Source organism: Aquarana catesbeiana, linkage group LG13 (assembly GCF_042186555.1).
Source record: "Aquarana catesbeiana isolate 2022-GZ linkage group LG13, ASM4218655v1, whole genome shotgun sequence".
NCBI classification, from domain to species: domain Eukaryota; kingdom Metazoa; phylum Chordata; class Amphibia; order Anura; family Ranidae; genus Aquarana; species Aquarana catesbeiana.
This window is the reverse complement of record NC_133336.1, coordinates 80177576-80203956: the sequence shown is the minus strand read 5'-3', so window position 1 is coordinate 80203956 and position 26381 is coordinate 80177576. Positions and strand designations below refer to the sequence as shown.

Sequence of the window (26381 nt, the reverse complement as noted above, 5' to 3'; positions counted from 1 at the left end):
AGGCACAGGATCAGCGTACAGCCCCGCTGCCCGGGGTTTAACACTTTACTTGGTGGTAGTTATGTTCAGGGTGCTAAGCGTTCAAGGACGAATACAGATATCATGCATTCAGGGAATTTGTTCTCAAACATGTAGGGCCCTAAATGAGTTCCTCTCACTGCAGCTTCAGCCCTGTCAAGTTGCAACCTGCCACAGGCTTTGACGTGCTGCAGGTAGCAGAGCTGGATGCTGCACATATGCTCCCCTCCTGGCACTTTAAAACACTGGGATGGGATGCTCAGGTGCTAGCTGGTATGGTGTCCACAGAACCTTAGTCTATGGGTGCATTCACACCTATGAATGCACTCTGCAGGCGATTACATGTGAGAACCCCAGCAGAATAGGCAGCTCCATTGAAAGAAAACAATCTCTGTCTAGGCGCTAACAGACTCAGTCTGTGGGGATAAAAAGGCCATCTTGTGCTTATGCTGTTATAAACGCCAACTGAGTCTTGTAGTCGGAAGAGTGATAACAAAACCAAAGAGGAGTGCACAGAGTACCAGGATGTGTGGTAATGTGAAGCCACAGTATATGGATATTTTAATGTGGGCTACATACCTGTGCTCCCAGAACAGCATGGAGCCTCCAGCCTATTGAATGTCCTTGTATGCCGTTGAGAATCATAATGTGCTGCACCTGAAAATCAAAGTATAGACAGTCCCAGCGGGTGGGTCCCAATTAAAGTGGCACAAGTCCGGCTCAAAGTAAATTAATATGTCCACTTTATTGTAAAATAGGCATAAAATCCACTCACATGGGAAAGGGAAGAAAAAACTCTAGTGCATGCCCACCAAGCAGTGCTGTGACGTTGAGCAATGCAGTCCCAAAATCTTGTGGCCAATCAAATGGGGAATGTCACTGTACTGACAGCCCAAGTGTGGAGTAATGGAAATGTTCAATCCACTGCTGAAACTCTCTTCCGTAAAACTGGGAGTGATGTCACCACCAATACTCCAAGCCACTTCAGAGTGAAGAGGAACGTCTGATTCTCCATTTTGTGAAGCCCTGGGATGAAGGCTAATGGAAGATTTTAATAGATCAGGGCACTGAAAAAGGATGGGAAGGGGCAGAATAAACCATTTGTGTGAAGCCACCTACAACACCACAGCATCATTTATGTTCAAATAGATAATCTGAAAGACCTACCTTCGTCCTAGTACCGATCACTCGCATGCGATTACAGCATGAAAAAGCACATGCGGCTGAGTATGAAAGACGCATCTCAAAATTAACCGAAATCAACTTTTTATCATTGAGGTAAAAGCGCATAATGCAATTTATATTACTATAAAGCTTTTAAAAGGGCTACAGCCCTCAAACTGTGGGATGTTGGGAATATACAGTATGTGTACAGAAATGTGCTTTGGATATGTGACAGGTGAGTGGGCACGATAAATTTACAAAAGCCAGAAACCTCTCGCTGCTTTCAATGGGGCTGCCCACTCGTGGCTAATCACTGGGCGCGTGTAATAGCTGGCAGGATGCATTTGCAGGTGTGAATGCACCCTAATATTTCACTTTGATAAATGAGATGGCAATTTCTGCTTCTGGCAAAATTAACCATATGCAAACAAGACTTTTTGCTTTGCTTTTACAACTTTTATTTTGTTTCTAGGACTCAGTATAATATGAATATATATTTTAAATTATGCTTATTTTTACTTTTAAATAGGTTGCTATTGCTAATATGTCTTACCCACCGCATCTGAATCGACCCCCAATGGGGATTCCGACTCTTCCTCCGGGAATACCTCCTCCACAATTTCCAGGATTCCCTCCACCTCCTGGTAAGTACACTTCATGTTGTTCAAAATGCATTTCTTATCGTACATGACGAGACACAGAGCCATAGTAGTTACTATGTGGCTTATAGGCCACCTTCAGGTGATGGACACTGGCACGCCCTAAATTAAAAAGATCACTCCCTATATAACCCCTCCCACTGGTGGGAGTAACTCAGTTTTTTCGCCAGTGTCTAAGGCAGGGATCTCAAACTGACGGCCCTCCAGCTGTTGCAAAACTACAAGTCCCATCATGCCTCTGCCAGTGAGTGTCATGCTTGTAACTGTAAGCCTTGCAATGCCTCATGGGACTTGTAGTTTTGCAACAGCTGGAGGGCCACCAGTTTGAGACCCCTGGTCTAAGGTGTTGGTCACAGGTGAAGATGTGCTGTGCTGAGCTCCACTGGAGCAATCCTTGCAGCCGGATCCATTCAAAGTGTTTTTTTGGCGGAATTGAATGGTGCCCGGGCCTCGTATCCGAAGAAACGAGGTCTTGCCTGTAACGCTTCTCTTTTAGGGAACTGGACCCCGGGATCCAGTACTTTTAGTATTAAGTCCATAAAGTGGTGCTATTACAGGTCCGGGATTGTGGGTTTCCTCGAGGATCCCCCAGCTCCTGAAGGTTTAACGGAACCCACGGTGAAGGGTGAAGATTGGGTCTTTTGGTTTACCACAGAAAACCCTGCGGCGGGAAAGATAAGTGGAGTTTTCTAAGAAATTTTTAAAATTTTCTTATGAATGTCTCCTTTAATGTAGTAAATGCTGTCATGCCTATGTGTCACCACTGGGGGCTGTTGAGCACTCACCCTCACCGTCTCATGCTGCTCAGAAAGCCCACACTGTGTCTTGAAAACTGCAGATGCTTCTTCGTCTGGCCAAATAGCTGGGGGGGTTCCCTCTCCCCAACAGATGCCCCCTGTGCCGGTTTTCTTCCCCTCTTCTGTGGGGAAAGAGTGCTGCAAGATTTGAAAAAAAAGAAACACAAATATAAAAAAAGGCGGCAAACACAAAAAAAAAAAGGTGAGAAGGGCCGTGGGCGACGCGGGGGGGCTGGGGCTTATTGTGGCGTTGGTGTCCAGCGCGGGATGGTATATTTTTAAAAGGCACCATGTGTGTTGTTGCAAGCTGCGGAGGGGCACAAGAGCTAAGGTAAAACTGATGTTTTTTTGTTTGCATATAAGAGTTTGGTGACACAGGCATTCCTTGGACACATTTACTACTGCATCAGGCCGAGCATTAATAGCAGTGACAGAGCTGGGCTATTGCTCAAGCAGTGGATACATTCCTTCTGATGGTACCTCTGCTTTGTGCATCGGGCTATGTTCAGAAGGGGGGGTGCAAAACACCTCAAAAAGGGCTCTAGAAAGACTTTTTACAAGTCAGACGGAAGCCTGGATCCATCCCAGTAAAGATGGCATCCTCCCCTGAGAGTAATATAGCTGGTTAAAGTGAGCCATCAGGAGGGGCAAGTGTTGCAGCTGCTCTAAACACTGCAGCCCCTGTGTGTATATTACTAAGGAGGTTTTTTCTTCAACCGTTTTAAGTTTGAAGCAAAAGATTGATGCTTAATCGCATCCCAGAGTGGGACTAAGCGTAGCAGGTCCCTGTCCATTGCTCAGGACTCTCTTACTGAGGAACATGGAGCAAGAGATGACGAATTTCTTTCAAAGGACCAGGAAGAGGCTGATGCCTCCTCTTCCAAAGAACCTGATACGGAAGTGTCAGGTTCACAGGAAAGGTTGTTGGTACAGTCTCTCACTGAATTGGTCCGCTCCACATTTTTCCTGCCAGTAACGCAGTCAGTGGATGAGCCCACTTCTGGTTTGGGTTCACTAAAGCCTCCCCAATCTGATTCATGTTTTTCCTATCCATTCTTGGCTATGGAAGCTAATGTATTTTGAGTGGGAGCACCCAGATAAATAGTTTTTTCCTCCGAAAAAGTTTTCAATACTTTATCCTATGGAAGAAGAGTTTTATAATGGGGAATTCCAGTAATTGACGCTGCTATATCCTCTGTAAACAAAATCATGTCTTGTCCAGTAGACAATGCTCATATACTAAAGGATCCAACAGATAAGACGTTTGAGTTCCTTTTTAAATAAACAAAAAACCATTTCGCTAGCAGGTTCAGTCAGTGCTGGCAGCGATCAGAGTATCTCAGTCCTTATAGGACCAGTTTATAGAGGTACTCAGTTATTCCTGATCAACAGGCCCAGGATTTGGCTGGGATATCAGAAGCGTTGTGTTTTACAGTGGACGATATAATAGATTCTATTCTCCAGGCCTCACGGCTCATGCTAGGGCTGGTACATGTGCGTAAAATCCTATGGCTGAAAAATTGGTCAGCCGAATCGCCATGCAAAAAGCTCTTGGCTAGTTTCCCTTTTTATGGTGAATGGTTATTTGGAGACTATCTGGATAAGTATATACAAAGAATTTCTAATGAGAAAAGTTCCCTTTTACTGGTTAGGAAGCTTTTTTTCTTTTAAACGTGCTTCTTCTCCAGTGCCAAGGGCATAAGCCTCCAGGCAGTCACGATGGCCTCCACTGTCAGGTTCAAGAGGTAAACCTCAGGGTCAGTCCCAGGGTCAAAGTAAGCCCTGGGGGAGGAAACCCACAAAACAGAATATTAAAGCCTCCTTAAGAAGGGGCGCCCCCGCTCGCTCGAGTGGGGGGAAGGCTTCTATAGTTTTCAAGGGTCTGGCAGGAACAATGTCAGGACTGATGGGTGGCTTCTTCAATTTCTCTAGGTTACAAACTAGAGTTCAGAGAGTTTCTGTCTCCTTGTTTTCTCAGATCAAATGTTCCCAGAGATCCAGTGAAAAAGAAGTCTCTCTTTCTAGCTTTGGATCATCTCTTGTCTCAAAGCGTGATATCAATGGTCCCCTTGGAAGAAGCAAGGTTTATGGTTTTATTCAAACCTGTTAACGGTCCCAAAACTAAACGGGGTTGTCGGACCCATTTTAGGTGTCAAAAATCTAAACCGGTTTTTGAATATCCGTTCTTTTCGCATGGAGTCAATCCGATTTAGTAGTCTCCATCCTACAAGGGGGAGAACTTCTGCCGTCAATCGACATCGAAGATGCTTATCTCCATGTGCTGATTTTCCTGGCTCATTTAAATTTCTACGCTTCGAGGTGGAAAATCTTCATTTCCAGTTTGTAGCTCTGCCTTTCAGTCTAGCTACTGCACCTTGAGTGTTTTCAAAGGTCCTGGCTCCACCTTTGGCCAGGTTAAGGGCTCAAGGTATAACAATACTAGCCTACTTAAGACTATCTTCTCCTAATAGATCAATCGGTAGCCCGCTTAAACCAATCTTTGGTCACCGCAGTTAACAACCTGGAATACCTAGTTTGGATTTTCAACCTGGAGAAATCCTCCTTAAAACCATTAAGGAGATTGCAGTACTTGGGGCTGATCATAGATACAGCTCAGAAGAGTGTTTTTTGCCCCAGGAAAGGATCAGTTCCACAAGGGAACTGATTCAGTTCAAAACAAAGAAGAATCGTTCCTTATGCGCAGTTTCATTCAAGACTGCTGCAAAACAGTATCCTGTCAACTTGGAACAAAAGGGTCCAAGCTCTGAACTTTCCAATGTATTTATCCCCTGATGTGCGCCAGAGCCTCAATTGGTGGTTGATATCCAAGAACCTTCAAAAAAGCAAAAATCCTTTCTACCAGTTACCTGGAAAGTGGTAACGGATGTCAGCCTTCTGGGCTGAGGAGCAGTCCTGGAAGAAGCATCTGTCCAAAGGTAATGGTCCAAATCAGAGATGACCTTGCCCATCAATATTCTAGAGATTCGGGCAGTACGCCTGGCCCTTGAGGCCTGGACACCCAGACTACGGAATTGTCCTGTCAGGATCCAATCCGACAATGCCACAGCTGTGGCCTATATCAATCACCAAGGGGGCACGAGAAGTCGTGCGGCCCAGAAAGAGGTGAATCACATTCTATCTTTGGCAGAAAACCACATTCCTTGCCTGTCAGCTATTTTTTATTCCAGGGATGGGGAATTGACAGGGGAGAATGGTCCCTTCACCCCGACATCTTTCTGTCAATATGTCAAAGATGGGGAATTGCGGATGTGGATCTGTTTGCGTCCAGGTTCAACAACAAGATCGACAACTTTGTGTCAAGGGCAAGGGATCCAATGGCATATGGAACAGACGCCTTAGTTTTTCCATGGGATCTGTTTTTCACTGATCTATGCGTTCCCTCCTGTTCTGCCGCTTCTGCGCCTTTTCGCAGGATCAAGCAAGCAAGGTTTGGCTATTTGAGACCCACATTCTGAAAGATCATGGGCTGTTGGCTTCAGTAGTTTCTACTTGGTTAATGCTAGGAAGCTGGCCTCCAGAGTCCTATACTATAGAATCTGGAAAGCATATGTCTCCTAGTGTGAATTCAGGGGTTAGCACCCCAGGAAATATGTCATAGGTAGGATCCTTGAATTCCTACAGATTAGGAATGAAGCTGGCCTTGAGTACTATCAAAGGCCAGATGTCGGCCTTATCGGTCTTTTTTTTTCAACGACCACTTGCTTCACTCTCTCTGGTTCGTAACTTTGTTCAGGGGGTAACGCGGATTAGTCATCCCAGTTTAGTCACCCCATAACCCTTGGGACTTAATTTTAGTCCTGTCGGCTTACGGAAGTGGCCTTTTCAGCCAATACGTGATATTCCCTTGGTCCTCTTGACGGGGGAAAAATATAATTTTTTTTTTTGGTTTCCATATCTTCTGCAAGAAGAATATCAGAGTGGGCTGCTGTTTTTTGTAAAGAGCCATATTGGTTTATTCATGAGAATGAGGTTGTATTGCGGCCTCATCCTGAATTCCTACCAAAGGTAGTATCAGGTTTTCATTTTTTTCCAGAACCTCGTTTCTGTGGAAGAAAGGTCACTACATTCTTTTGATGTGGTGAGAGCGATCAAGGTCTATTGAAAATGACCGCTCAGATTCGTAAAACAGATGTTTTCTTTGTGTTGACAGGCAGTGTAGAAATCTACCATTTCTAAATGGATTCGTCAAGTGATTGTTCAAGCTTATGGTTTAAAGAGGAAAATTCCTCCTTTTCATATTAAAGCGCTCCCCACCAGGGTTATTGCTTCTTGGGCAGTGCATCACCAAGCCTCCATGGCTCAGATCTGCAAGGCTGCAACTTGGCCTTCAGTCCATACATTTACCAGATTCTATCAAGTAGATGTAAAAGATAATGAGGATATCGCCTTTAGGCTCAGTGTGCTGCAGTATGAGTCCTCTAGTCTCTTGGTGCCCTACTTTGTTGTGTTTCCCTCCCTTCAGTTGGCATTGCTATGGGACATCCCACATAGTAACTGCTATGGCTCTGTGCCCCGTGATGTACGATCAGAAAATAGGATTTTTATAACAGTTTACCTGTAAAATCTTTTTCTTTGAGGTACATCACGGGACACAGAGGTCCCTCCCTTCTTGGTACACATGTATTGCTTTGCTACAAAACTGAGGTACTCCCACCCACCAGTGGAAGGGGTTATATAGGGAGTGTACTTTTTACTTTTAGGGCATGCCAGTGTCCATCACCTGAAGGTGGCCTATAACCCACATAGTAACTACTATGGGTCTGTGTCCCATGATGTACCTCAAAGAAAAGGATTTTACAGGTAAGCTGTTATAAAAATCCTATTATTGAGTAAAGAAAACTCTGCTTTTCAACTCATCCATTGATACCAGTGATGAAAAACATTGCCACCTTCAAAGTAGAGTTAGACAGGAGCTTCGTTAGGTGTTTTTTCTTTTCTTTTTTACCTCCTAAAGTATAAGTCCACCCTAACACTAAAATCCCTGCATCTACAGACATCCACGGTCTAACACTATCTAACTCTGTAATGAAGAAATGAGTATACTTACCTTTTCTGAAGCCGATGCATCCTGATCCAATGCTGAGCTGTCAGCTGCGGCTTCGCTGTGGAGGCGGGTGCAGAGGACACAGCCAACAACGGAAGCCCCATAGTAAGTCTATGGATGACGTCACTCCCCATTAATTTCACAGCCGTTGTCGGTTGCGTCATCTGCAGAGCTTCTGTCGATGAAGACCGGACCGGCTTCAAAAAAGATATGTATGCTCATTTCTTCTTTACAGGGTTAGATAGGTTAGTGTTAGATCGTGGATGTCTGTAGATGCAGGGATTTTAATGTTGGGGTGAACTTATCCTTTAATGCTTTGCTGCAGTCGCCTAAATTGAGCAATTTTAGCACTTCTCAGTAGTGATGCACTTAAATTTCAGCCGCGGAAAATTATCGACTGAAAATAGGGTTTTCAGTCTTGTGCCGAAAGGACAAAAAGCGCTGATGACGGCTGCCGAAACTGCCAGCAATTTTACCTTATGGTTGTTTTTCGTAGTTCATGTGACTCAAAACATGCATACTTGCATTTTTGATGCGTGCTTGCATTTTCAATGCATTTCAGTGGGGAGATGCGTTTAGTGCAGTTTGCCAAATATGCACCAAAAAAGCAGCGAGCAGGATTTTTAACACTGCTTCAAAACGTGCCGATAATGGCCGACAATAAATGCATATTCATTTCAATTCATGATATTAAAAAGTCGAATATAATTCAATCATTTGTAAAAAATATATATTTTTTTAAAACGTCAATTAGGGTTTCGACCAAGTGCATCCTGAATTTTAGGTTTCGGCAGCGGAATTTTCATTTTGGTGCACCACTACTTATCAGATCAGTGTGAACCTTACAAAACATGAGATTTATCTGAACGTTTATTGGGACCCCTGCAGACAACTGGGACATACACCATTTCATAAGAAGGATGGGTACTAAGCATTATGCTTTCTCATTAAGCTGCAGAAGAAGCGAGGACTCAGTATTAGATACAATACAATATTGGATTTTTTGGGACAACCAGTTTTGAAATTTTCTTCATTACCCTTTAAAGCACTATATTTTTTATTCTACTTTACCCGTAAAGTGCAATACATTTTTGTGCCTTTTTTTTTTTTTTTTTTTTTTTTTACGTATTCATATAAATACTTTTTTTTTTTTCTTATAGGAACTCCAATGATTCCTGTACCAATGAGTTTAATGGCTCCAGGACCAACTGTAAGTCTTTTTCTACTGTACCATACTCTCAGTCCTAAATGTTAAAGATACTTCTATGTTAACTGCATTTAAAATACATTATACATCCAACAATATCACACAGCTTTGAAAATATACCCTTGTATCTTCTCTTTTGAGAGTTGCCAAAGGCCCAAACCACTGAAAACATTGATCTGTTTGTTTATATTCAGCTTGTCTGCATCGTACCGTGGACAAGAAATAAGAACAAGATGCACAGAAACAAATGCCCAAATGCTTTCGTCTGACAGTCCGCTTGTCAGATTTACACATATTCCCGCCTGCTGTAGCAGCTGGGTGCATGCGTAAAACCCCCACTGCTGCCGATGTATGACACATGTTGGCAGTGAAAGGGTTAAATGTATGGCTAACTTTCTTTACTTTTAGAAAGAGAACTCCCATCAGTTTTTATCTCAATCTGGCAATCCCCCCTTACCTACTGTCTTGACAATTTTATCAAACCAGACGTGAAGAAATCTTTAACAGCATCGGACCAAAATAAAAATGCATTTTTTTTTTGTAGAGTAGTGAAAGGCTACTTGGATAGAAGTAAAACCCAACAAATGTTTAAACCTTTTTACACCTTCCAAATGAAAAAAGATTTTTGACTGCATGTACACCTATCCTTTAATATTGCAAACTACTGACAGCTTTTCTATCCTTTTTATACATCATACCAGTACTGGCAAAGTGTTCTGTAGTTTATAAAGACATCTAAAGTAACATAATCCAAGTCTGAGCAGAAATGGTATGCGACTGCATGTTGGTGACTGTAGAACATTTCTATGGTTTTAAATTTTTAGTACTGTGGCGTTGAATCGGCCATGCTTGGTGTCGTCATTGGTAGGGGTGCACCAAATGGAAATTTTGGTGCCGAAACGGAAAATGCAGGATGCATTTAGCCGAAAATTACAGTTTTTAAAAATGTATTTATATTCGACTTTTTAATTAATATCAATTTAAATTAATATGAATTTATTGTTGGCCATTATTGGCACCTTTTAGTGCAAGAAAAGCTCAAGAAAAAATCTCTTGTATCATGTCTGCAATCTTACTTAAACACACTGCTAATAGTATTAGCAAAACTTCCATTCGGTGCACCTCTAGCAGATATGATGGTACAAGAGATGGTCAGAGACTGCAGACATGGTACAAGAGATCAAGGCAGCCTCACCAGTGCCTGTCAGATGCAGCCTCACCAGTGCCTGTCAGATGCAGCCTCACCAGTGCCACGGAGCTGAGTTTGAATTTCCTGGGCCAGGCCGCCACAGTAACAATGTCCAGCCTCCTGTTATACGTCACACTGATTCAATGTCCTGGCATTGTATCAGCGTGCGGTCTTTCACAGGAGGCGGGACATTGTTACTGCGCCCGCCCGGACAATTCAGCTTCGTGACACAGGGAAGATCATGGCTCTGAGTGAGGAGGAGGGAGGGGAGGACTCTAAGCATCCAGGATTGACACCCCCTCAATGTATGGCCCCCGGGGCAGAACTCGTCCCCTTTTCGGTGCCATCAGCAAATTTTTTTTCGGCTGAATGCCGAAAACATAGTTTTCGGCCGATATGTTTTGGCGGCCGAAATTTTGGTGCACTTCTACTCATTAGACTATACCAAAACAGAAAGAATGATACTCTTTGGCAGTGGTGACAGAAATGAAAACCCTGACACACTTCTCACTGCTAAAAACTTTTAAACGTAGCTGTGACTAACATTCAGTTATGGAGGGCCAGTTGTACACTGAAACAACCAAAACGGCTTTTACACACAATAATTCAGTTTTTCAGCTAAGCGTAGGTGTTGTCTACTTATAAGAAGATTGTCTCCTCTGCTGACCAGATGCAGGTCTGCTATGGAAGTTTTAGGGCTCGTGTAGATGGGCTTTGTTTTCCTATGTTTACATGCATTAGAAGTACACATCAAATGTAGAACAAATAATTTATCACAATGCTTCGTGTCTGTGACAGCTTTTCATAGATGGAGCAAGTCACATGTGGAAGATACGTTTGTATTGCAGGCATGTTTTACACTTTGATTCTGGTTGGCTGAGGTGGAGAGGTAGGTGGGTGGATGAGGGCATGATCTCCACCTCAGCCTCAGAGGAAGCATTGTATTGATAACATACAATGCTTCCTGTGAATGGCTGAGCAGCAGTCTACCCAGCTTTATTTAGTTCCAACAGCAGATGGGAACACAGCGCTGTATACTATAAGTACCTGATGCTTGATACAGTTTTATACAGAAATGACAGCAACTACAGCAATTGATAAAGAAATGGTTTGGGCCAGCTTGGCCAAAGCAAATTATTTGTTTGAGGTTTTTTTTTTTTTTTTTCCATGTTTGTTTAGTCATAAACTAGCATTGGGCCAGTTTTCAACGGCCTGATCAAGTTTTTTGTCTTCCATTCTTTGGCTTGCGTTGTAAAATTAAAAAATGCATCTTCTGTTGATCCATCGTGGTTAAAATATTGGTCTTTATTTCTTTTTCTATTGCAAGGTTTTGCTACCCACAGTATCTATGGTTGGAAAACATCTCGGGCCTCGGAAGGATTTGATGGGTCTTAAGAACAAAGAAAATGACGAGAACAGCGGACCAACAACCACTGTTTTTGTTGGCAATATTTCTGAGAAAGCCTCTGATATGCTTATAAGACAACTTTTAGCAGTAAGTAAAGTTTTAAACACATTCACCAGTAAGTGTGCATTTTTTACCTTTTTTAGGGCATTCGAAATGAAGAATAAATTATACTGGTTAGAAGATGAAACGAGCATGTAGCTGCTGTAAGCAAGTGCACTTTTCTTCCCGTTTATGTGGAAGGCCATTTTTTTTTTTTCAATTAAACACTATAGCACTGATGCTCATTTAGCCCTATAATGTGTTTAATGCAAAACTATTCTTAACCACTTACGGACCGCCGCACTCCGATATACGTCCTAAGTTTGAAGAGGAATTTTGTTGTTATGGCAGCAGCTATCTGCCATAACCCCGGTATCCTCCTCTTCGGCCTGCTTTCCGATAAGAGTGGTCTCTGCAGTGGATTTGCCGCAAGATCACTTTTATCTGCGCGGGAGAGGGGGCTGTCGGCAGCGGTGGAGGCGATCAAATGTTACCCCTTGCTGGGTATGGAGATGAGTGAGGGGAAGACCCGTCTCCATAACATTGCAGGGCGGAGGCAACGTCAAAATGTCACTTCCGCCCATAGCTCTTAAAGCGACATTTTTTTTTTTTTTTTTTTTAATTATTATTATTATTATTGCATTTTAGTGTAAATATGAGATCTGAGGTCTTTTTGACCCCAGATCTCATGTTTAAGAGGTCCTGTCATGCTTTTTTTCTATAACAAGGGATGTTTACATTCCTTGTAATAGGAATAAATTAATAATACAATAATAGGAATAAAGAATAATAGGAATAAAAGTGACACAATTTTTAATTTTTTTTAAAAACAGTGTTAAAATAAAAGGTAAAATAAATAAGAAAAAAATGTAAGCGCGCCCTGTCCCGCCGAGCTCGTGTGCAGAAGCGAACGCATACGTGAGTAGCCCCTACAAATGAAAACGGTGTTTAAACCATACATGTGAGGTATCGCTGTGATCGGTAGAGCGAGAGCAATAATTGTAGCCCTAGATCTTCTCTGTAACTCAAAACTTGCAACCTGTAGAATGTTTTAAACGTCGCCTATGGAGATTTTTTAGGGTAAAAGTTTGTCGCCATTCCGTGAGCGGGCGCATTTTTGAAGTGTGACATATTGGGTATCAATTTACTCAGCTTTATATTATCTTTCACAATATGAAAAAAAAATATGGGCTAACTTTACTATTTTATTTTTTAATTCAAAAAAGTGTATTTTTTTCCCAAAAAGTGCGCTTGTAAGACCGCTGCGCAAATACGGTGTGACAAATTATTGCAACGACCACTATATTGTTCTCTAGGGTGTTAGGAAATAAAAATGTATAATTTTCTAGCAAAAAACCTGTTTTTAACTTGTAAACAACACATCTCAAAAAGAGGCTTGGTCCTTAAGTGGTTAAAGAAATATATTGGCCGCTGGGAGTGTTTACATAACCGGGAACTTGTTCTTTTAAGTTAGACTGTCAGTGTATGAATTAAGCACTGAATTTAGTAGTAGCCGCTTGTTGTACATGTTTCACAACATTTTGGAATAAATAGCAATGCATTATTATTTTACATGACAAGTGTTATTTAGGTTTTTTTAAAAGCATTTTTTCACATTTAATTTTGTTATAGAAATGCGGCTTGGTTTTAAGCTGGAAACGTGTGCAAGGAGCATCTGGGAAGCTTCAAGGTAAGTGTGGTATGTATGAGCCTCATTCCTCTTCTGTTACTGAATTCCATAGGTATGTATTTCATAAAATGAATGTATGCTAATGTGTATTTATGCATACAGTGTATGTATGTGTATACAGTGGGAACAGAAAGTATTCAGACCCCCTTAAATTTTTCACTCTGTTATATTGCAGCCATTTGCTAAAAGTTCATTTCTTTCCCTCATGTACACACAGCACCCCATATTGACAGAAAAACACAGAATTGTTGACATTTTTGCAGATTTATTAAAAAGAAAAACTGAAATATCACATGGTCCTAAGTATTCAGACCCTTTGCTGTGACACTCATATTTAAATCAGTAACTGCTGTCCATTTCTTCTGATCATCCTTGAGATGGTTCTACACCTTTGAGTCCAGCTGTGTTTGATTATACTGATTGGACTTGATTAGGAAAGCCACACACCTGTCTATATAAGACCTTACAGCTCACAGTGCATGTCAGAGCAAATGAAAATCGTGAGTTCAAAGGAACTGCCTGAGGCTGGGTTCACACTGGTCCGACAAACGCTCCGACATTGGGAGCTCATGTCGCATGACGTGTGAAATTTAATGTTTCCCTATGGGAGCCGTCCTAACTGGTCCGACACAAGTCGTTCCGACTTTAGAAATGCTCCCTGTACTACTTTGGTCCGACTTTGATCCTACTTCAGTCTATTGACTATCATTGAAGTCGGATCAAAGTCGGATTGCCGTCTTGCATGATCCGACTTTGGCACGCGACTTGTGCTCAGATGTTCTTGAGGGGGAACTCCGCGCCAAATTTTAAATAAAAAACCGGCATGGGTTCCCCCTCCAAGAGCATACCAGGCCCTTGGGTCTGGTATGGACCTTGAGGGGAACCCCCTACGCCGATAAAAACGGCGTGGGGGTCCCCCCCAATCCATACCAGACCCTTATCCGAGCACGCAGCCCGGCCGGACAGGAATGGGGGTGGGGACGAGCGAGCGCCCCCCCCCCTCCTGAGCCGTACCAGGCCGCATGCCCTCAACATGGGGGGTTGGTGCTTTGGGGGAGGGGGCGCGCTGCGGCCCCCCACCCCAAAGCACCTTGTCCCCATGTTGATGAGGACAAGGGCCTCTTCCCGACAACCCTGGCCGTTGGTTGTCGGGGTCTGCGGGCGGGGGGATTATCGGAATCCGGGAGCCCCCTTTAATAAGGGAGCCCCCAGATCCCGGCCCCCCACCCTATGTGAATGAGTATGGGGTACAGCGTACCCCTACCCATTCACCTAGGAAAAAAGTGTCAATTTAAAAAAAAAACACTACACAGATTTTTAAAGCATTTTATTAGACAGCTCCGGGGGTCTTCTTCCGACTTCGGGGGTCTCTCCGGTTCTTCTCCACGCTCTCCGGATCTTCTGCCGGGCTCCTCCGCTCTCTTCTGCTCTTTTGCCGCTCTTTTGCTAAAGCGGAGGAGCCCGGTCTTCAATCTTCTGCCTTCTGCCTTCTTCTCCTGATGTTGACACGACGCTCTCTGGGGCTAGAATGCTCTCTGTGCGCTCTGCTCTGACTTATATAGGCGGTGACCCCGCCCCCTTATGCCGTCACAGTCCCTGGGCATGCTGGGACTGTGACGTTTTAGGGGGCGTGGTCATCGGGTGATGACCACGCCCCCTAAAACGTCACAGTCCCAGCATGCCCAGGGACTGTGACGGCATAAGGGGGCGGGGTCACCGCCTATATAAGTCAGAGCAGAGCGCACAGAGAGCATTCTAGCCCCAGAGAGCGTCGTGTCAACATCAGGAGAAGAGGGCAGAAGGCAGAAGGCAGAAGATTGAAGACCGGGCTCCTCCGCTTTAGCAAAAGAGCGGCAAAAGAGCAGAAGAGAGCGGAGGAGCCCGGCAGAAGATCCGGAGAGCGTGGAGAAGAACCGGAGAGACCCCCGAAGTCGGAAGAAGACCGCCGGAGCTGTCTAATAAAATGCTTTAAAAATCTGTGTAGTGTTTTTTTTTAAATTGACACTTTTTTCCTAGGTGAATGGGTAGGGGTACGCTGTACCCCATACTCATTCACATAGGGTGGGGGGCCGGGATCTGGGGGCTCCCTTATTAAAGGGGGCTCCCGGATTCCGATAAGCCCCCCGCCCGCAGACCCCGACAACCAACGGCCAGGGTTGTCGGGAAGAGGCCCTTGTCCTCATCGACATGGGGACAAGGTGCTTTGGGGTGGGGGGGCCGCAGCGCGCCCCCCTCCCCCAAGGCACCACCCCCCATGTTGAGGGCATGCGGCCTGGTACGGTTCAGGAGGGGGGGGGGGCGCTCGCTCGTCCCCACCCCCATTCCTGTCCGGCCGGGCTGCGTGCTCGGATAAGGGTCTGGTATGGATTGGGGGCGACCCCCCACGCCGTTTTTTCGGCGTAGGGGGTTCCCCTCAAGGTCCATACCAGACCCAAGGGCCTGGTATGCCTCTGGAGGGGGAACCCATGCCGGCTTTTTATTTAAAATTTGGCGCGGAGTTCCCCCCTAAAGATTCATACCAAACACAGTGCCGGCATTGGCGGGGATCCAAGTCGGATCCCCGTTCATTGAAAGTCGGACACATGCCGGCTTCATGTCGCAGGGCAAAGTCGGATCCAAAGTAGGACGGCTGTCGTGTCGCACCAGTGTGAACCCAGCCTAAAGAGCCCTTTCACACTGGGGCGGTTTGCAGGCGCTATTGCGCTAATAATAGCGCCTGCAAACCGACCCAAAAGTGCCGCTACTTTCATTCCAGTGTGAAAGCCCCGAGGGCTTTCACACTGGAGCGATGTGCTGGCAGGACGGTAAAAAAAGTCCTGCCAGCAGCATCTTTGGAGCGGTGAAGGAGCGGTGTGTTTACCGCTCCTGCCCATTGAAATCAATGGGACGGCGGGGCTATACCGCCGGCAAAGCGCCTCTGCAGAGGCGCTTTGTGGTGGTATTTAACCCTTTCTCGGCCGCTAGCGGGGTGTAAAACCGCCCCGCTAGGGGCCCATACCGATGGTAAAACGCTGCTAATAATAGCGGCGTTTTACCACCGCCCCCGCCCCAGTGTGAAAGGGCTCGAAGAGCTCGTTTGGGACGACCAGAACCCTTCCTAGAGCTAGCCGTCCGGCCAAACTGAGCTATCGGGGGAGAAGAGCCTTGGTGAGAGAGGTAAAGAAGAACCCAAGGATCACTGTGGTTGAGCTCCAGAGATGCAGTCGGGGGATGGGAGAAAGTTGTAGAAAGTCAACCATCACTGCAGCCCTCCACCAGTCGTTGCTTTATGGCAGAGTGGCCCGACGGAAGCCTCTCCTCAGTGCAAGACACATGAAAGCCTGCATGGAGTTTGCCAAAAAAACACCTGAAGGACTCCAAGATGGTGAGAAATAAGATTCTTTGGTCTGATGAGACCAAGATAGAACTTTTTGGCCTTAATTCTAAGCGGTATGTGTGGAGAAAACCGGGCACTGCTCATCACCTGTCCAAAACAGTCCCAACAGTGAAGCATGGTGGTGGCAGCATCATGCTGTGGGGGTGTTTTTCAGCTGCAGGGACAGGATGACTGGTTGCAATCGAGGGAAAGATGAATGCGGCCAAGTACAGGGATATCCTGGACGAAAACCTTCTCCAGAGTGCTCAGGACCTCAGGCTGGGCCAAAGGTTTACCTTCCAATAAGACTATAACCCTAAGCACACAGCTAAAATGGAGTGGCTTCACAACTCTGTGACTGTTCTTGAATGGCCCAGCCAGAGCGCTGACTTAAACCCAATTGAGTATCTCTGGAGAGACCTAAAAATGGCTGTCCACCAACGTTTACCATCCAACCTGACAGAACTGAAGAGGATCTGCAAGGAGGAATGGCAGAGGATCCCCAAATCCAGGTGTTGCACCTTTCCCAAAAAGACTCATGGCTGTTTTAGATCAAAAGGGTGCTTCTACTAAATATTGAGCAAAGGGTCTGAATACTTAAGACCATGTGATATTTCAGTTTTTCTTTTTTAATAAATCTGCAAAAATGTCAACAGTTCTGTTTTTCTGTCAATATGGGGTGCTGTGTGTACATTAATGAGGAGAAAAATTAACTTAAATGATTTTAGCAAATGGCTGCAATATAACAAAGAGTGAAAAATTTAAGGGGGTCTGAATACTTTCCATCCCCACTGTGTGTGTGTGTGTGTGTATATATGTGTGTATATGTGTATATATATATATATATGTATATATATATATATATATATATATACCCACACACTTGTATATTTTTGGACACAGGCACAATTTTCATACTTTTGGCTCTGTATGCCGCCAGAATAAAATGAAAATGAAACAATCCAAATTAATTTAAAGTGCAAACTTTCATCTTTAATTCATGGGTTTGAACATAGAGTACAGATTTTAGGAACTGCAACCATTTGTAAACAGAGCTGCCCCCCATCCCCCCATTTTCAGGGGCTCAAATGTAATTAGACGAATGAATATAATCATAAATGTTCATTTTTAATATTTTGTTGAGAATCCTTTACTGACAATGAATGACTGCCTGTCTGGAACCCATGGACATTACCAAAGACTGGGTTTCCTCCTTTCTGATGCTTTGCCAGGCTCTAACCGCAGCTCTCTTCAGTTGTTCTTTGTGGGTCTTTCTGCCTTTAGTTTTGCCTTCAGTAAGTGAAATGCATGCTCAATTGGGTTGAGATCAGGTGACTGATTCGGCCATTGCATAATATTCCACTTTTCCTTCAAAAGTTTATGGGTTGCTTTTGTAGTCTTTGGATCATCATCCATCTGTACTGTGAAGCGCCGTCCAATCAACCTTGCTGCATTGGCTGAATCTGGGCTGACAGTATATCTTCAAACACTGCAGAATTCATCTGGTTACTTCTGTCTTTTCTCACATCATCAATAAACACCACTGGAAGCCATGCATGCCCATGCCATCACACTGCCTCCACCATGTTTTACAGATGACGTTGTGTGCTTTGAATCATGAGCTGTTCCAAGCCTCCTCCATACTTTTTTGTTCCCGTCATTCTGGTACAGATTAATCTTAGTTTCAGCCATCAATAGAATGCTTTTCCAGAACTGGTCTGGCTTTTTTAGATGTTTTTTGGCAAAGTCTAATCTGGCTTTTCTCTTCTTCAGGCTTATGAATGGTTTACACCTTGTGGTGAACCCTCTGTATTTGCTCTCGTGAAGTCTTCTCTTGATTGTAGACTTTGACAATGATACGCCCATCTCCTGGACAGTGTCCTTCACTTATCTGGATGTTGTGAATGGGTTTTTCTTTACCATAGAGAGAATCCTGTGATCATCCACCACTGTTGTCTTCCGTGGATGTCCAGGCCTTTTTATGTTGCTGAGCTCCCCAGTGTGTTCTTCATTCTTCAGAATGTACCAAACTGTTAATTTGGCCACTCCTAATGTTGCTGCTTTCTCTCTGTTGGATTTGTTTTGTTTTTGAAGTCTTACAATGACCTGTTTCACTTGCATGGACAGCTCCTTTGAATGCATGATGTAGGTTCACAGCAATAGATTCCAAATGCAAATATCACACTTAGAATCAACTCTAGACCTTTTACCTGCTTAATTGATGAAGAAATAACGGAGTAGCCCACACAGGCCATGAAACCACTTTTGATTCAATTGTCCAATTACTTTTGGTCCCTTGAAAAAGGGGATGACTATTCTTAAGAGTTGTAATTCCTAAACCCTTCCTCCGATTTGGATGTACATACCCTCAAACCTGAGTGTGCACTTTCAGCCCATATCCATTATTTAACTATAGCTTGAATATGTTTTGGTAAATACCCGAAAAAACTAAAATTGATCCTGTGTCCAAATATATGGACCTAACGGAATGTATGTGTGTGTATATGTGTGTGTGTGTGTGTGTATATATATATATATATATATAATATATATATATATATATATATATATATATATATATATATATATATTCACACACTATCTGGAAAGTATTCACAGTGCTTCATGACAACGTGAAAGAAGCTTGTTTGAAATCTTTACAAACCTATAAAAAATAAATACGAAAACGCATGTACATAAGTATTCACAGCCTTTGCCATGACACTCAAAATTGAGCTCAGGTGCATCCTGTTTCCGCTGATCATCCTTGAGTTTCTACAACTTGATTGGAGTCCACCTCCTGGTAATTTCAGTTGATTGGACATGATTTGGAAAGGCACACATCTGTTTATATAAGGTCCCACAGTTAACAGTGCATGTCGGAGCACAAACTGAGCCATGAAGGCCAAAGAATTGTCTGTAGACCTCCAAGAGGGGATTGTATCAAGGCCTAGATCCGGGGAAGGGTACACAGAAAGGTTCTTCAGAGTTCAAGGTCCAGTGTTTCTCTGTAGAGAGAGCAGAACCTTCCAGAAGAAACAACCATCTCTGCAGCACTCTACCAATCAGGCCTGTATGGTAGAGTGGCCAGACGGAAAACGGAGATCTGAAAACGGCTCTGCACTGATACTCTCCTTCCAACCTGATGAAGCTTGAGAAGTCTTGCAAAGAATGGGAGAAAATGCCCAAAATATATACATTCACCGTCCACTTTATCAGGTACTCCTCGCTAGTACTGGGTTGGGCCCCCTTTTGCCTTCAGAACTGCTCTAATCCCTTGTGGCATATATTCAACAAGGTGTTGGAAACATTCCTCAGATTTTTTGGTCCATATTGACATGATAGCGTCACACAGTTGCTGCAGATTTGTTGGCTGCACAATGCGAATATCCTGTTCCACCACATCCCAAAGTTGCTCTATTGGATTAGGATCTGGTGACTGTGGAGGCCATTGGAGTACAGTGAGCTCATTGTCATGTTCAAGAAACCAGTTTGAGATGACTTGAGCTGTGTGAAATGGTGCGTTATCCTTCTGGAAGTAGCCATCAGAAGATGGGTTACACTGTAGACATAAAGGGATGGACATGGTCAGCAACAATACTCAGGTGGGCCATGACATTTAAATGATGCTCAATTGATACCAAGGGGCCCAAAGTGTGCCAAGAAAATATCCCCTACACCAGTACACCACCAGCCTGAACTGTTGATACAAGGCAGGATGGATCCATGCTTTCATGTTTACACCAAATTCTGACCCTACCATATGAATGTTGCAGCTGAAATCAAGACTCAACAGACCAGGCAACGTTTTTCCAAATTTCTATTCACCAATTTTGGTGAGCCTGTGCAAATTGTAGCCTCAGTTTCCTGTTAGCTGACAGGAGTGGCACCCGGTGTGGCCTTCTGCTGCTGTAGCCCATCTGCTTCAAGGTTTGATGCGTTGGACGTTCAGAGATGGTATTCTGCATATCTTGGTTGTAATGAGTGGCTTTTTGAGTTTCTGTTGCTTTTCTATCATCAACAAGATATTCTCTTTCGGACCATTCTCTGTAAATCATAGTGATGGTTGTGCGTTAAAATCCCAGTAGATCAGCAGTTTTTTAAATAATCAGACCAGCCAGTCTGGCACCAACAGCCATGCCACATTTAAAGTCACTTAAATCCCCTTTCTTACCCATTCTGATGCTCAGTTTGAACTTCAGCAAGTCCTCTTCACCACATCTAGATGCCTAAATGCATTGAGTTGCTGCCATGTGATTGATTAGCAATTTGTCTTAACCAAGCAATTGAACAGGTGTACCTAATAAAGCGTGTCCTCTGTAAAGAGTACCTGTCGCATCCTATTACAAGGGGTGTTTACATTCCTTTTAATACAGTGGTTCTCAACCTCTCTAGTGCCGTGATAAAATTTCCCAAGTTGTGGGGACCCCTAACAGTAAAATTATTCTCGTAGCATGGGTTGTCAGCTCCCAAGGCAAGACAAGTAATTTGTGCCCCTAACCCACGGACATTTAGCGCTCCCTGAGTCCCTTCCACTCGTACAGTATTAAAACCCCTTATGGTACATTTTAGGATGTACCACTCTTTCTCTTTGTTCTCCTTTCTTTCCCTTTTATCTCTCTGTCCTAATTTCTTGTGCCCCGCCCCATCCCTCTCTCTAGCCGTCTTTCTTGTTCTTTCTCTTATTCTTTCTCTCTCCCTTTTTCTTTGTTCCTCCCCATCTTTTCCTTCCCCTTCCATGTATTCTCTAATTTTATTCCTTCCCTTACTCCTTGGTGGGGGTAATGTGATGAGTAGCAGTGCTGGTGGGGGTTCTGATCAGCCAACTTAGGTGCTCTTGATTAAGATAATCTGCTGATCTGAGAACTGTAGTGGGGACTTTTAATGGCAACTATAATCGCAGGTAGTGTTACTTACTGTGTCCCCGACTTTGTGGTGTGTCGTAGCAGTGACACCTATGCTGAAATCAGGAGATAGGGTCTCCTCCAGCCCCACCCACTTCATTCCTCACCAGTTAGCTGACCTCTAGTCTCTGCCCCCCAGCCATGCTGTGAACTGAGTGGGCGGCTGCGAAGAGGCTGAGTGGGTGGCCGCGGGCTCCAGGGACAGCCCTTCTGGGCGGCCACGAAAAGGCTGGGAGAGCAGAGCGGGCTTCAGGAACAGCCCAGGATTTGGTGACCCCCGGCAAATTGTCATTTGACCCCCAGGTTGAGAACCACTGTTTTAATAGGAATAAAAGTGATCAAAAAATTAAAGGGAAAGTATAAAAAATAACAAACAACAACTTTTTTTTTTTTTTTTTTATTAAAGCCTCCCCTCATGCTCGCTCAGACAAGGGAATGCATGCATAGGTCGCACCTGCATATGTAAACAGCATTCAAACCACACACGTGAGCTATCACTGCGAACGTTGGCTCAAGAGCGATAATTCTAGCACTAGACCTCCTCTGTAACTCTTAACTGGTAACCTGTAAAAAAATTTAAAGCGTAGCCTATGGATATTTTTAAGTACGGAAGTTTGGTGCCATTCCACAAGTGTGCACAATTTTTTAAAGCGTGACATATTGGGTATCTATTTACTCGGCATAACCTCATCCTTCACATTATACAAAAACATTGGGGTAAATATTGTTTCCTTTTTATTAATTCATGAAAGCGTTTTTTTTCCCCCCAAAAAAATCGCATTTGAAAAATTGTTGTGCAAATACTGTGTGACATAAAAAATTGCAACAACTGCCATTTTATTCCCTAGGGTCTCTGCTTATATATATATATATATATATATATATATATATATATATATATATATATATATATATATATTATATTTGCAGAAAAAATTATTATTTTTACATGTAAGAGAGCAATGCCAGAATTGGCTTGGGCTGGAAGTGGTTAAATATTGTTAATTTGTGAGTGTTTTGATTTGTGTTTTTTTTATTTTTTTTATTATAGCTTTTGGGTTTTGTGAGTATAAGGAACCTGAATCCACTCTTCGAGCATTGCGTTTGCTTCATGACCTGCAGATTGGGGAGAAGAAGCTTCTTGTGAAGGTTGATGCTAAGACAAAAGCCCAGTTGGATGAGTGGAAAGCAAGCAGGCGTGCTTCCAACGGGGTGGGTAACACATTATTTTGCCCCTGTGCATAATAGAGACCATAGAACACAACTTCAGCTTTTTTTTTTTTTTGTTAATAGTTAGGATGGGGTAGTTTTTCTGTGTGGCATCAATTTTTGTCTCATTTCACTGGGAAGGTTCCTCTTTAATTTTATTTGTGATAACAGCTCAATAAATGGTACAGGGGAACAGGAAGATGGTGACAAAAAGGACTTGATCACACCAACAAGCTGCGCTGATTGCATGGCCACTGGTGTGCACTACGTTTTTTTTTTTTTTTTTATCGTTTTTCATCAGCGCTCTATTCAAATATTCCTGACATTTTAATAATTTCCATTCATTGGAACTGCATTGAGATGCAGTTGTCCGAATTGAATCTGTGTGCTAAAAAAAAATGCATGCAGTACTTCTTTTTTTTTTTTTTTTTTTTTTTTTGTTCAGCGAACACCACAGTGGTTCAGTGGTGTGAACTGACACCATTGTTAGCAGGGCTTCTAGCCTTATTTATGTTGTGGCTGTGATGGCAGCCAGCATAGCCCCAATGCATCTGGTATGAATGAGCCCTTAAGAAGAAAGCACTTTACAGGTTCTAACCCTCTTCCCTGTACTAGAACATATAAAGCAGGTGCGAAGATTTTGAGCCATGGGTGCCTTTTCTCTTAACCATTTGCAGCTGGTGATGACTAATGAGTAATGCATTTTCAGTTATGGCTGCATTCAGCAAGGGAAACCCGCATCCGATTTGCAATAGTGTGAACCCAGCCTTAAGAAATGTCTATTTTCATATGTAGACTCCCCGACCTGAATCGACAGCAGAGGAAGATGATGACCTTGACGAAGAAACAAAAAGACGAGATGGAATCATTAAAGGTGCAATTGAACTCTTAATAAAAGAGTATTCCAGTGAGCTAAATGCCCCTTCTCTGGACGCTGACTCACATGCCAAAAAGAAAAGAAAGGATAAGAAAGAAGAACTATCGGTAAGTGGTTAACTATTTTTTATCATTGCATTGTAAGTAGAATTAACTGATACAGGCTTAGAGTGGTAGTGAACTGTCTTTTGGGGAAAAAAAATTTTAATTGCAATTTGCATATACTCCAGAATGTTATGAAGCGCGATCAGATGAATTGCAAAGTCCCTCTTTGCCATGAAAACGAACTTAATCCCATAAAAAAACATTTCCACTGCATTTGTGAAGGCGGCTTCAGGGCACCCAAGAAAGTCCATCCAGAGCCAGGACCTTCTCCTACAGTTGATTCAGCTGTGGGATCGGGGCACCACCAGTGCAGAGCTTGCTCAGGAATGGCAGCAGACAGGTGTGAGTGCATCAGCACGCACAGTGAGACAAAGACTTTTGAAGGATGGCCTGCTGTCAAGGAGAACAGCAAAGAAGCCACTTCTCTCTAGAAAAAACATCAGGGACAGACTGATATTCTGCAAAAGGTACAAGGATTGGACTGGAATAGTCATTTTCTCTGATGAATCCCCTTTCCAATTGTTTGGGGCATCCAGAAAAAACCTTGAAGTAGAAAAGGTGAGTGCTACCATCAGTCCTGTCTCATGTCCACAATAAAGCATCCTGAGACGGTTCATGTGCGGGGTTGCTTCTCAACCAGGGGAGTGGACTCACAATTTCTCCGAAGAACACAGCCATGAATAAAGAATGGTACAAAGACATTCTCCCAGAGCAACTTCTCACAACTATCCAAGAACAGTTTGGTGAGTAACAATGCCTTTTCCTGCATTATGGAGCACCTTGCCATAAGGCAAAAGTGATAACTAGGTGGATTGGGGAACAAAACATAGAAATGTTGGGTCCATGGCCAGGAAACTCCCCAGGCCTTAATCCCATTGAGAACTTGAGGTCAATCCTCAAGAGGCGGGTGAACAAACCCCCCGCCCAGAGATGATTGACAGCATGCCGGGGCAAATTGCAGAAGTCTTGAAAAAAGGGTCAACACTGCAAATATTGACTTTTCATAAACCTAATGTAAATGTTAATAAAAGCCTTTGACACTAATGAAATGCTTGTAATTATACTTCAGTATATCATAGTAACATCTGACAAAAATCTGAAAATACTGACGGCAGACTTTGTGAAAATTTAATATTTGTGTGATTCTCAACTTTTGGCCATGGCTGTACAGTTTGTACAGCGCTCCCAGTGGGCACATCTTTTAGACTTTAAAGTGGGTGTAAACCCCATTCATGAAATTTGACCTGGGCACATCTATCGGTAGCGTTTACTTTCTGCTGTTTGGTTCTTCTGTTATCAGCATGATAACTTCTGACAAGCTTTCCGACAACCGACATAAAACCAGCCTGATATTTGTGTTGGGGATGGTGCATAGAAATAGATTAGCAGACAGCTGGTCTATTCACAGCACAGCTCTGCACATTTCTTCCTTCCTCTGCCTATGTTGAGAGGGTGTGTGTGCCTTTTCTCCAATCAGCTGTCACAAAGCGTGTGCCAAGAATCCACGCCCAGTGGTGGAACAGGAAGAAAAAATTCTAACACGACCTGCACTTTCGAAACAGTCTAGAAAGTTGAAGACAGCACATATACAAGTAAAACCTATGTAGGGAGATTTTTTTTTCATCTCTGTGTATCATCTGAGGCTGTTCACTTCACTGGATATATGTGAGGGTTTACATCCACTTTAAGGCAAATGTATGCCCCAGCTTTCAGCCCTGTGTCCAACCATAAGGCAGGTTAAAGCAGTGGAGAAATCCCTGTTTATCTTTAAAACAAAGATCTGGAGGAAACAAGCAGATTCTCTCAGAAAACACTACAGCATTCACATACCTGAATCACCAAGAAGAAATCAAATCTCTCAGAACTACTGCAGATCCTATTGCTTTGATGTGTCGAAAAAAAAGCCTTGAATCATTGATAGCAACTCGCATCTAGGACTCTGAGAACTATTTTATGTATCTCCTGAGCCCTCAGGTGGCAGCCCCACCTGGGGATCTTTCAGCTCCTAGTCTGATGCTGTGGCCTCCTACAGATAGACTTTCCTGAGCATGTAGGATATATCGCAGCTCTCCTGGGCAAAGTAGTACAGGAGAACAGCCTATATAATTATAAAGTAAGCCTAATAACCTTTCTGTGTCTGCAGAGGACATGATTCTTGGCTCTACAGCACATGTCAAATGATCCTTTCTCTCAGACTTGACCCGTCCCAAAAACAGAACTTACTCCCACACATTAGGGAACTACATTTGTTGGCCTAGATCGTGTAAGGAAAGTTCTCAGAGAAAGGACAGACAAATTAATTCCCATCCCCTTGTAATACAGGAAGCCTGTCGCCACAGTAGATTACAGGAAGATTTGGAATAAGTATTCTGCTTGGACTAAGCACTACATATTCAACCCAGCAGATACTGCTCTTGCCCAAGACTTCTTTCAGAGGGAAGCCGGATAAGGGTCTTGCCATCAGTAGTACCCTTAAAGTGCAGGTAGCAGTACTATGAGTATATTACAAAAAAAAGGGGGATTTGAGACATATTGCAGAACGTGACACCACATCCAGTTATAATTGAGCAAAAAAAGGAGGAAACAGACTTTTGAAGGTTGCCACTATAATCGTGGCAACCTTCAAAGTCTGTTTTCTCCTTTTTTCTGTTTTCACAGTATTATGAGTATACTTGGACAGAACCTGGCTAGAGACA

The 26381-nt window shown here is 43.4% G+C and overlaps 1 protein-coding gene across 3 annotated transcripts in view; it reads left to right on the top strand.

The window, feature by feature from the left end:
* The window catches only part of RBM25 (RNA binding motif protein 25), a 73233-nt gene that overhangs the window by 10324 nt on the left and 36528 nt on the right, over nt 1-26381 (top strand). For 2 of the 3 annotated variants that reach the window (XM_073610120.1, XM_073610119.1), the window contains exons 2-7: nt 1712-1826; nt 8864-8913; nt 11427-11594; nt 13179-13245; nt 22547-22707; nt 23500-23688. In XM_073610120.1, coding sequence (XP_073466221.1) covers nt 1727-1826; nt 8864-8913; nt 11427-11594; nt 13179-13245; nt 22547-22707; nt 23500-23688 — 735 coding nt within the window. In that variant the 5' untranslated portion in view covers nt 1712-1726. The remainder of the gene's footprint in view (nt 1-1711; nt 1827-8863; nt 8914-11426; nt 11595-13178; nt 13246-22546; nt 22708-23499; nt 23689-26381) is intronic. The other variant, XM_073610121.1, reaches the window with a different exon arrangement.